The sequence below is a fragment of the Choloepus didactylus genome, chromosome 5, assembly GCF_015220235.1.
Source record: "Choloepus didactylus isolate mChoDid1 chromosome 5, mChoDid1.pri, whole genome shotgun sequence".
NCBI classification, from domain to species: Eukaryota; Metazoa; Chordata; class Mammalia; order Pilosa; family Megalonychidae; genus Choloepus; species Choloepus didactylus.
The window spans coordinates 52,063,623-52,076,348 of record NC_051311.1 but is presented as its reverse complement, the minus strand read 5'-3'; the positions used below and the strand labels follow the sequence as shown (position 1 = coordinate 52,076,348).

The 12,726-nt window shown below is 38.5% G+C and overlaps 1 protein-coding gene across 1 annotated transcript in view; it reads right to left on the bottom strand.

Moving 5' to 3' along the window:
* Nucleotides 1-12,726, bottom strand: part of KIAA1549 (KIAA1549 ortholog) — a 173,563-nt gene that overhangs the window by 81,367 nt on the left and 79,470 nt on the right. The window contains exons 5-9 of the mRNA XM_037836064.1: nt 12,261-12,391; nt 9,679-9,862; nt 8,420-8,479; nt 7,070-7,218; nt 2,642-2,819 (exon numbers count right to left, since the gene is read on the bottom strand). Of these exons, the coding sequence (XP_037691992.1) occupies nt 2,642-2,819; nt 7,070-7,218; nt 8,420-8,479; nt 9,679-9,862; nt 12,261-12,391 (702 nt within the window). The remainder of the gene's footprint in view (nt 1-2,641; nt 2,820-7,069; nt 7,219-8,419; nt 8,480-9,678; nt 9,863-12,260; nt 12,392-12,726) is intronic.

Here is a 12,726-nt window from a genome sequence, read left to right as displayed (position 1 = left end):
TAGTCTTCATGGACAGGGACTAAATCAGGTGTTCTTTTCATAGCCTGTAACGGTTAGTTAACACCTGCTCTGAGATGAAAATGAGTCTGCTTAGAGATGTCACAACAAAAAAGGATTCTTGGTGCTGCTTTAAGTTTGGGTTTAGGCCTCTGAGAGAGTGACAAGTGACTCAAGAATGAGCATTCTAAAACAAATGCACTACGAAAGAAGCACAAACTACAGGGCAGAGACGGCATGGGCAGCGGTCAAAGGGACAAAGTGTTAGACATTTGTACTTTTAAATCTGGCCTATATATAATTTATATACATAGCTTGTTTTGCAAAAAAAAAAAAAACAACAAAAAACAAAAAACTGGCAAATTATAGAAGTAATGACAGAATTAAACCGAGGAGCTGAGAAAATGGACACTTTTCTTAGTTGTAACCTAGTAAAACCCAGTGAGAGGCACAGAATGATCCAAATGAGCCCTAACACCCAGTGTCCTCCGGGCAGCCTCTGGAATGGCCCACAGACTGGCTGAGGCTTCCTTCTATCAGCAACCTGAAATCCTAGGATGGCTGCACCTGTGGTTTTCAGCACAACTCTGAGGAAAGAGAGGTGCAAGAACAGATGGAAGTTGGCTTGAAGGCTGCCCATAACCTACTGCAATCAATCTTTTGTAAAAGGTAAAACTAAGGTTAGCTAGAATGGAGGCATCGCTCCAATAATCAGAAATGTAATATATGAAGAAACATAAATAAATGCTTTTGCTATTTTTTTCTCATTGCTTTGGAACAGAATATTTTAATATGCAATTATATCTGAAATACATGAGTATAAGCCACCAATGGTTAGTCGCTTAAACTCTCCTATCATCTTCAATAAAATGCAGAAAGTATGCCAGTTGCTCATCATCCTGGTTAATTTCCAGGGACGAGTACAGATCCCACAAAGAACCTACCATTACTGAGGATCATTTCAAAGCTGTCGTTTTTAAAAACAGCCTTTGTCTCCTACATGTTCTCTATAGAGTTTTCAAATATTCTCTGATGCTCAATTCCTTCAAAACACTGACTTTTTCTTGTTGAGGGCGAGCTTCACTGTGCTTTCACAAGGACTGCTCTCTGGATCACAAAGAAGAAAGACCCACATTAAAATAGCAGTCTGACTTGTAAAGGCATAGTTAGAGAAGCACACTCTACTAAGCCTCTCCTTTTTCTTAATTTCAAACACCCCAAATCTGTGAGTCGGACAAGAAGGCACTCAGAGCAGCCACTGCCAGCCGGGCAGGAGTCAAGTATATTCCAACAATAATAAAGAAATATCACAATATCTCTTTCTAAACGGTGGAGTGGTGTGAAGGTAGTATAGGAGAGAGACAGGATGGAAAAGGGTGAAGATCAAGGACTTCTTTGTGCTAAAAGATCCTGAAGGAAGCCAATAACTCCAGAGCGTACCTCCCAGTTTCCTGTATGACTCACTGTCCCCATCCCCACCAACCTTCAAAATAGGACATGCAAGATTTTGGAATAAATACAGGACAAACACATTATTTTGCCTGAAACAAAATTTTAAAAAGAGACATAGTAGAGGAGTAGAGGAAAAGATATTAAAGGTAATTTTATCCAAAAAACCCTAAAGAATACCCAGATACCTACCTCAGACTCTATAAAAGTTTCACTCACTAAGTTAATTCTTCAGAAACTTAAATCCTCCAGAGAACTCCTATGCCAGCTAAGTCTCCAAACCCAGAGGCAATAGTCTCTTCAAGAACATCAACCAGATGTGTCCCCTTTTCCAATAAAGTCAACACCCCTTTCCAACGCGAACAAGTTAGGGTGGTCACTGCCTAGACATCTCTGAAGATCGGGAACGTGATTAAACTAGAGGAAGGAGTAGCATCAGACAAGATAGAATTTAACAAAGGATTACGAATACTGAATCTCTATATAATTTTCTTTTTCTCAGTTGCTAGAGTATTAGAATAGCTAGAAGGAAAGCACTGAAATGGTGGAACTGTAACCCATAGCATCCTTTGAAATTTGTTCTATAGCTACTTGTTAAATTGTAATTTAAAAGTTATCATCTTTTTGTATATATGTTATATTTCACAATAAGGAAATAATTGAAACTATGGTACTGTCTAATAACATTTTTGGAAATTCCCTATATAACTGCTTGTTAAATCATACTTTGAAAGATATTACCTTTTTGTATATATATTTCACAATAAGGAAACAACTGTAACTGTGGAACTGCAACCCATAACATTCTTCAACATTTGCTCTTTAACTACTTGTTAAATTGTACTTGGAAAGTTATCACTTCTAGGTATATAAGCTATAGTCTACAAAAAAAAAAGATTCAGAAAAAAGGTAATTTAAGATACTATAACTATAACACTATGAACACAAAATGCTAGGTAGGAAAAGCAGCAGAGAAGACTACAACTACAAGCAAATGAAATGCACAATAAAGTTCTTGGCAAATGAAATTTAACAACTGACACCTTATGTAAGTGCCTCTTAATAAAAGTTTAAGACATACATCTCCTATACACACCTAAAAATGCTTTAAATTCAGAGTTCACTATCAGAAAAAGACTGGCCTTGACCTCTCATAGCACAGAAGGCTATGTAGGGCCAAGCCTCACAGACTTACGTTGGGCAATAGTGCCTTGAATTCGGTAACCCAAGATAATGGCTGCTCGCTGGATATCTATCTTGTTAATCAGGTCTGAAGACTTCACTGCACTGAGTCTTTCTCCATCTTGATCCTCCACAAAGTAGATGAGTTGCACTGGATTGTCATCTCCCTCTAGCCTCGACACATTTACCACCTGAAGGACAACGGAAAACCATTAGCATTTTTGAAGCTCATGTTTCAAGTTGCTCCTTCTTGGGTTACTTAATCCCTGCACTATTCAGAATTTATTCTAATCCTCATACTAAACTCCTTGGACCATTCTGAGTCCTGGAATCACAGTGGTGATCCTTGATGGGAAGAGGGACAGTTAAAAAAAAAAGTTTTTCTGTGCAGAATAACAAATGTGCTTCATCTTGCTCAAAATCTTCTCTGAGACTAAAGGGCAAGTAGGATGCTCATAGGGTTGGCAAGTCCAGGAAGTCTAAAATTGTTTCCAGCAAGCTTGAACATGTCATGGGAGGCCACCCAACATCAACCTTAAAGGTTAGGTATATCTCTGGTGTATTGGGGTGAATAGTGTCCCCCAAAATTCATGTCCACATAGAATCTGTGAATATGATCTTATTTGGAAATAGGATCTTTACATATGTAAACAAGTTAAGACAAGGTCATCCTACATTACGGTGGGTCTTTGTAAGAGGGGCACTTGGACACAGACACACACAGAGGGAAGACAGCCATGTGAAGAAGGAGGTGGAGACTGGAGTCAAGGAACGGCAGGATTGCTGACAACCACCAGAAGCTAGGAAGAGGCAAGGAAGGATCCTTCTCTAGGGCCTTCAGTAAGAGCGTAGGCCTGCCAACACCTTGATTTTGGACATCTAGACTCCAGAACCGTGAGAGAAGAAATTTGTTGTTTTATGGCACCCAGTTTGCAGCAGCTCTAGGAGACCAACACACCTGGTTCTCTGATGCTGTTATTAGTTCTATCCAAGCTCTTTTTGAGTCTATTAGCCTTTTCTCCCTGTTTTTCTAGAGCAAGCCTTCTAAACCTTGGTACTACTGACATTTTGGACCAGATCACTTTATTGTGGGGTGCTGTCCTGTGCATTGTAGGATGTTTAACAGCATCCCTGCCTCTACGCACGACGTACCAGAGGTACCAGTAGCAACCACACTCCCCGACCTCTGCCAGCGTGACAACCAAAAATATCTCTAGACATTACCAAATGCACCCTGGGTGGCAAAACCACCCCTAGATGAGAACTACTGCTCTAGGGAAAATAAACCTCATAAATTCTTAATCTGCTGGATCAAATCATGCTTTGACTTGTCCCAAACTTATATCTCTGTGGTGTTAATGGGCTTTTACTATTAGTATTTCAGAATCTGGTACACGTGATATATTACAGTTTTGCATAAATGCAGCTTTCTATTTTGTTGCTATTTCTCTTAATAAGGTGCAACACTTTTATTGCCCCTTAAGATCCAGCAGGACATTGGACTGATGTCCTGAGAAAATGATCAATAAAAATTCAGATTCCTATATTTTATACATGTAATTTGAATTTTAGGTGCCACATTTGTTATCAGCAAAATGCATCTGTTACTTCTCTATCCACGTGCACAGATTATAATACTGCCCTACACTCTGGATACAGCTACTGAACTCTTTCCTCACCACAGGAATAACAAATCATCAATTCCATTATTTCACTGTAAACTCCTCTTCCAGATCCAATTAAAGATGCTTAACAACACAGGCCAAAACTCCCCTGCTTAGAGAATCTGTTCTTTCTATTTCTCCATCCTGAGTAATCATTTGTTTGCCGTTTCTAGGCCAGTTCCCTAACCACTTCTATTCCCCAAATAACCATGCTGTAGGAATTAATTTTTTATTAGCCTTTGGAATGTAACACTATCAAAGGGCTACTGAAAATCAAGGTGATTAGATTTGCCTATTCTTCTATCTATGTGCCTATTGATTCCATTGAAAAGTTCTGTTCTATTTTAAAAGTATGGTTTCTCCTTATAGAAATCATAGGACCTTTTCCCCTCAGGATATTTCTGTCCAAATGTCCAGTGACACCACCTTTGAATAAAGAATCCACAAATTTACAAGCTTGCCCAGTCTGAAAGCAACGGTCACTAAAATCTAATTCCAACCTCTTCTCAATGACATCTGTGATGATTAAGGTCACGTGTCAACTTGGCCAGGTTGTGGTACCCAGTTGTTTTGTCAAGTGGGCACTGGACTGATGGTTACTGCGAGGATATTTTGTGGGCTTAAATTATCAGCAAGTTGACTACATCTACGGCTGATTACATCCACAAAACTCTCTTCCAATCAGTTGAAGGCCTTAAAAGAAGACATGATGATTTCAGCAGTCAGAAGGGAGAATTTCCCTCTCTACTTCAGCCAGCCAGCTTCTCCAGGGAAATTCATCATAAACCTTCATCAGAGTTCCCAGTTTGCAGCTTGCCCTAAGGAATTGGGACTTTCCCATCCCACAGTTATGTGAGCCAATTCCTATAATAAATCTCATAATATTTACATAAATATACATACATATATTATACACACCTCCTGTGGGTTCTGTTTCCCTGGAGATCCCTGACTAATACAGATTCATATCTGGAATCCATATAACCATGGCATCATGAAATCATTACTTTGGGCCACACTTGTAATTTCATTTTTAAAGTTATTTTCTGATTAAAATTACATATTCACTATAGAAATTATATGTTCAATGGGGAAATTTTGAAAAATACAAAACAAAGTGTAAAGAATAAAATTAAAATCACCTGAACTTCAACCAACCAAAGAAAAGCGCTGTAAACCTTTTGGCATATTTCTTTCCATTCTTTTTTTCATGAATTTTATACTAAAATTTGGATTTTTATATATCCTCCTTTTATACCACTCTCTTCACTTAGAATCATAGGATGAGCATTTTCCATATCACTCACTAATCATTCAAAAACATTTTTAATGGCTGAATAATACTCCAACAGACAAGGATTCACTAAAATTTATTTACCCATTCCCCAATTCATTTAGGTTATTTCAACAATTTTCACTTTTATAAATTATGCTTTGATGAAGAGCCCTGGACTTTTGAGATAAATCCTTGCCTATACCTTCATATCTAATCACTCTAAAGGGGAAGAAAAGCAGGGCATGGTTTCTACATTATCCATCAGATGGCAATGGTAGATTCCGGTAGCTTATTGACTTTTCACAAATCTAACATTCTTATCTTCGAGAGCTTGCATATCTAATTTAGCACCTTACTATATAGTTTAAGGTACTCTATAACTGCTCTATAACTGCTCTATGTCTATAAATTAACTTCTGCCCAAACCTTGAGCTCTATGAAGCCAGAGGATGTAGAATAAGCTTTCGTTATCCATTTAAATAATTCTTTGTTTTATACTTATTTGTGTGATATTATTCCCAATTTTTATTATTCATTTTTAAAGAATTTCCCTATATTCTAATGCATCTGGCAAAGAAACTTAACCACATTTCTGGCAGGGGGGACCAAAAAGGGATGCTTAGAGGGAAAAACTAGGTAAACAAGTTGGGAGATGTTGATGTGAGGTCTGGGCAAAACCGCCATATTCCTTTTCCCACCATTGTTCTGTATCTTTCTGTTCTATGGAGTTCTAGATTCCAAAGCCTTCATCCAGCCCCATCCCTACACTTCAGGGCTTCATCCTAGTTTTCTGTCTCTGAAATGCCATAGCTCTATATATCCAATTTTTCTAGCTCTACAAGTCAGCAGTTGGTAAAGAAAAAAAAAAAATCCAAAATAATAAAATTTACATTGAGATGGAAATAAGTAACAGCCCCAACCCCAACCCTCTCTGAGTATCTGCATTTTAAAATGGGTCACTTTTCAATTCAAACGAATCTCTAATTTGTGACCTTTCTGTTAGTTTATCAAAGTGAAAAAGATCTGGGGCAAAATGAGATGGCTGGGGTTTGGCAGGAGGAAGGGAAGATGAAGTACTAGAATAGAAAGTGGAAAATTTTCCTCTTTCTGATCTTTTAAGGTCTCTTCTAGCTGAATGATTTATCTCTATGATGTTATCAATACTTGCCATTCCACAAAATAGGACACATTTTTGGTAATTAAAAAAAAAAAAAACTACTCTAAAAAACAAGGTCATCTGATAGTATAACAAGTCATTAATATAATTCTTTTGCTATGCTCCTCCATTATGTCTACTGCTATACCAATCACTTACTAAAGAATCAGTAATATTTGCCTAGACTCTAGTTGAACTGAAATGCAACCACCTTTAGTTGTTACCTAATGCAGAAATCAGTCTAAATCAGGATTTTCTCATGGCATTTCCCATTAGGGTGAAACAGAGCCCGTTTTAAAACATCTTTCTCTCCTCTGTCTCGCTTCCTTTGATCTTTCTGCGTACCTGCACCACTCTGTTCCCAGCTGCGACGGTGGCCCTTTTCCACATCCGCGTCCTGGTCAGAACCTCACTGAGCAGCTGGGCCAGCTTGCGCTCCATTTCAGCTTGAAACACTTCATTCTGAAGCTGCTTCTCAAAGACACCCAGGAGGACTACATTTAAAATAAAACATACACAGGCCCCAAAACAAGTTAGTGGAGGTGGTGAGGAAAGGCACACATGCAAGCAACACATGTGCATAGGAGAAAAATTAATATGGAATTACTGTATTAACTCAGAGTCATTCAAAGAGGAAAAGCTAACATGAACAGGGTGAAGAAGAGCCCAGTAAGTGCAGCTCATGGGTCTTATCTACAATTCTAAGCTTTGAGTGTTATAAAGACTGGTGGCCAGGAGTCCCAGGAACTCAATCCTACAGGAGTTCTGGAGTTAAGAGTTCCTACATTAAGATCAAACATTTCATCTGCACTTACTTCAAACTTCTGGAAATAGTTTGAGTTCATATCTTGTCTGGACTTAAGACTTGGACTTACAAACTAACTGAAGGTAAATGTGCCTATCTTCTGTCTGCTTTAAAGCAAGGTTATCTAAACAGAGAAATGGCTTATTAGCATGGAATTGGGAGAAAAACTTGTGCTCTGCAGCTACTGGTTCAAATCCCCTTTGAGATATGACCATGGGCAAGTCATTTAACCACCATGAAAATTATCTGGGAAATGGGGCCAATACACCTTGCAAAGAGGTGGGAACTTTATATGCAGTGTTGTACGTTAAGCAAAGGTACAGGGACACCGGAAATACTCAATAAATGATAACTGCAACTACTCTATGCACTGTCTCCCTCAATCAGTGACTTACATGCTAGGTACATGGTGAGGCAGCAACTATCACATATACTTTTTGCAACAGGTTAGAAAGTCTTTATCTGAAATGCCATTCCTCCAAATATCTGACCAAGGATCCCAGGACAACCAAAGCTTATCTGCCTGCTGAGCTACCTTGCTCGTCCTTATAAAACCAAAAAAAAAAAAAAGACCTTAAGAAAAAAGAGATTTTTGCTTCTGAAGTTCATACTGTTCTGGGTCAGAAGATTGTCAGTTCCTGTTAGACTCTCCTGTGGATTTGATATATGAATTTTAAAGGAAAGCCAATACTTTTTGTGCCATAACTCAGTGGGACAGATTCCCACAGCCAAATTTTAATCCCTTTCCCATTCATTCTTTGCCAAGAATTTTAGGTACATTTTGCCCTGAATTTAAGTCTTGGAAACAGGAAAGGTGGCATCATTCTCAATACACCCACACAGACTTCTTATTCTTACAGTTCTCAGAACATTACTTAAGTTAAACATACCTGTTCTTACCCAAGAAGACTTCAACAACTGAGATAAGTTGAGCTGTGGGTACTGAAAGGCTGTAAAAAGAAAAGAGTTGGGGAAGGAGAAAAATCTGTAAAAAAAAATATGTTTGCCACAGTCAGAACGGTAAATGTAAATGTTCTAGGGAGTATTGGGTAAGTCACAATACCCTATCTTTCCCACACTGTTTTCCTCTAAACGTGGAAGAACAACATGCCACACTGATGTGAAAACACAGAGAGCAAGCAGTTTCTGAGCACATTAGTCTCAAGGACAAAGAAAGGGAAAAAAAGAAATAAAGGACCTGCTCCTGCTACACCAGGAACTCTCTGCTTTGTAGAGGTCACCCACAAACTCTCCTTTAAATGACTTTCGTTAAATATCATTGTTCCATAGTAATGAGATTTCACACTGTTCCTCAGAGCTCTACAGTTCCCCAGCAATGACTCAAGGTAAAGTGACCTATTGTCCCAGCATTAATTGTTATTCTTATTATTTTATTATCTGATTCATACATGCATTGTGTATAACTGAAAGTTGCTCTTTGTAAATAACTTCATCTCTGCCTACTTGTACAAGTTATTCTTTCAAATTTAATTAACAGAATATTAAAACACATTAAGATCATTAGGTCATTTGGCTGTTGCATTTTGAAAAGGAATTTGAGATTTTTTGCCCTGCTTTCAACTCTAGAATCTACTAATTTTTGAAGCAGATGGCCCCGTCGCCTTCATTTACACTGTGAATCTAATTGCTTCATCTGGGAAGTAGGTTTCGTTTGTTTTCATTTATTATTTGTTTCATTTTTAAATTTACACACAACAAAATTCACTCCTTTTAGCATACACTTTAATGTACATCAACAACTGTGTAGAGTTGTATAACCAACGCCACAATCAAGATACAGAATAGTGTCATCCCTCCCATAAGTTTCCTTCCGGCTTCCCCTTTGTAGTCAAACCTTCCTCCCGTCCTTACCTGGCAACCACAGATCTGTTTCTCCATCCCTATAGCTTTGTCCTTCCCAAAACTGTACTTTTTAAAAAGCACTTCACTCTCCAAAGAGAATAATAAAGGGAAGGTGTAGCAGGGGAGAACGGCCTTGGAGACCTGCCCTGGCTGAATCTAAGAAGCTCCAGTTTTATCTGATTCATATTCTGGGGTTCAGCCAAATATTTCAATCTCAAAAAGAGGTCTGCTGATGAAAAATATTCGCAATCACTCTCCTGGTGCTTCAAAGGAGTGTGGTACTCACGCTCAGCAATCTGCAGCACCGGGTATCCCAGATAGAAACTGAACTCCACCATGCTCAGGTTCCTGAGCAGCTCGCTCACTTCTGACCCATTCAAAAATCCCTGCTGGCTTTTAACAGCAAAGATAATATTCACCGGGCCCCGCCGAGGAGCCAGCCTTGAGGAACCCATGGTGATATTCAAGATCTGAAACAATAAACTCAGAATAAGTGGCTAAAACCAATTAAAATGTTCAGCTAAAAGACTGGCTATTATTTCTCTATCACAATTTCTCCAATTGATTTTTTTTTTGAAGGGGGTAAAGTTTCAAGAGGAAGAATGACTGGTTTTACAACCTGGCCCCATTTTACAATACTTTAAATTATAAGGGTATTGAAAATGTTTTTTACTTTAAGTGATAAACTAAGCACATGTATTTAGAGTCCCTCCCATCCCAAATCCCACTGACATAACAATAAGCTGGAGAAAAGGGAAAAAATCTACAACAGCACTGAGAATGGGTGGAAAACAGGGAGGCTGTCAAATTACTGGAAGATGGAAAGACGGGATCATTTTGAAATACACCAGAACTGAGGGAACAGTGACCCAAAACATACACAGGCACAGACTGCGGCAGGGCTCAGAGCCATTCTTCCCAAGGGGCTCTGGAGAGCCTCCAAGGTAGCAATCAGCAGGAACTGAGAGAAGTAATCAGTATAATTGATTAAAGTGCTGTCTGCCTAAGACCTGAGTCAGTTATCTCCCTCCCTCTTTCCATCCTGCCATACCCAGGCCAACACAGAGCTACCAGCAGCAGCCTTATCTTCACCCAGGATAACCCAAAGAACTGGTCCCTAAGGAAAATGAACTCCGTGCCAGAGAAAGCTAAAAGACCTGTTGTAGGTTTGACCCATGCGAAGGTTCAGTTCCTGTGTCAACTTGGCCAGATTACGGTGTCCAGTTTTTTGGTCAAGCAAGCACTGGCCTGATTGTTACTGTGAGGATATTTCGTGGACTTAAGTAATCAGTAAGTTGACTGCATCTATGGCTGATTACAACTACAACTAACGGAGGCGACCTTCAACAATGAGAGAAGTCTTATCCAATTAGGTGAAGGTTTAAAAGGGAGAAAGTGATGATTTCAGCAGTCAGGGGAGAAATTTCCATCTCTACTTCAGCCAGCCAGCTTCTCCTGGGGAATTCACTGAAAACCTTCACTGGAGTTCTAAGCTTGCACCCTGTCCTATGGGATTTGGACTTGCTTATCCCATAGTCATGTGAAACAATTCTTATAAAAAATCTCATTATGTTTACATATATCTCCTGTCAGTTTTATTTCCCTAGAGAATTCTGACTAATACAATCCCAAACCAGTCTCTCTGCTGGGCAGAGACTGAGAACTCCAGAGTACACAGAGACAAAGAAGAAAAGAAAAAGACAGAAAGAGCAGCTCTGCCTAGAAAAATACATTAAAATGCTCCACTCCAGAGAAAAACCTCCTTATCTTTGCATTGGGGAGGTGCCAGTCTGTCTGTCTGTCTCTGACTAGGAGAGAGAAACACCACCAGCCACACGGAGAGAGAACCTATCACCAACACATTCTGCCCCCATATCCAATGCACCAATCAGTTCTCCCATTAACAGAGAGGGTTGTTGTAGAAACAGGCCACACAGCTGAAAAGGAAAGCCATACAAGCTTCCAAAATCACAACCAGTTCTTCATTTATAATGACAAATAACCAAACAGTGATCTCTAGACATTTATGAATAACTAACAGGATGAAAGAGAAGGACCACGGGCAACACACAAAATAGTGACTGCAGAGAAAACACAGATAATTTAGGGAATGGAAGACAACTTTTAAAATTCTAATTAATGTCCTCAGAAACTTTCAAGATGACATGCATCTACGAAATAAGGCTGCAACGAAAAAGGAGAAAGAACAACAAAAAAAATGATTGCTTAAAACATTCAATTGAATAACATAATGGACACAGCTAAAGATGAAATTAATGACTTGGAGGACAAAGTTTAGAAAATCTGTAAAAACAGAGAATTAAAAAAAGATATAAAATCTGCAGGAAAAAAAATAATATTAAAGATGAATCCAGGAACACCAAAATCTGTTTCAGGAGTTCCAGAAAGAGAGAAAATAGGAAATAAAGAGAAAACTCTCAAAGAAATTTAAAAACAAAAGCAGTTACCATCCAAACCTGATCTTGGATGAGGTGTCTAGAGTGAGGCACTGAAGTCTATGGTATTCCAACATATGAAAAGACCACGGTGGAGTTAGGCAGTCTCCTACTGAAATTTGGATTGATACTATTCTTTTTCACAGCATTGTTGACTTTATTGCATATGGTCATCTCTCATCAGCTCACCACGTCCGCAATCCCTATTATCCATCTACTCTGCAATTTTCAAATATGCTGAGCCCATTCATAGCATAGAGTCAGCATGAAAAGAGGGCAACCTGACTAGAGAAAACTGAATTTTCACTGGAAGAAATAAATAAAGTTAACTGTATCTTACATGATACATTATGAAATTATTCCCTCTTTAAAAGGATAAAGCATTTTGTTCTGCATTCAGTGATGTTCCCACCTGCACTGTGAGATTAAATGTCCCCTGGTGGTGTTTTCTCACTTCAGAGAGCGCTATCATCAGGCCTTTCTCAATGCGCTGGGTGAAGTTGCAGAAACCAGTATCCACACTCTGAGGCACAAACTGAAGTACTGAAAAGAAGGAGAGCAATCAAAGTCCCATGAACTAGGTGTTTCTTTAGTATTACGGAAAGTAGATATAGAAAAAATAGTATCTGAGTCAACTAATTAATCCATAATACAAGATTAAGTATTATGATCTATTATTTATATATATATATATATATATATATATATATATAACACATCATGCAAATATAGAAAGTCAAGTTTGCACCAAATGAATGTATGCAATGTGAAGGTCACTTGTATTATTTTAAAATGGAAAAAAATACCTAAGATAATTTGAGCATCAAAAGGAACAAGTGATTGAAACATTTCAAATATATATAAATTCATTAGTTCAT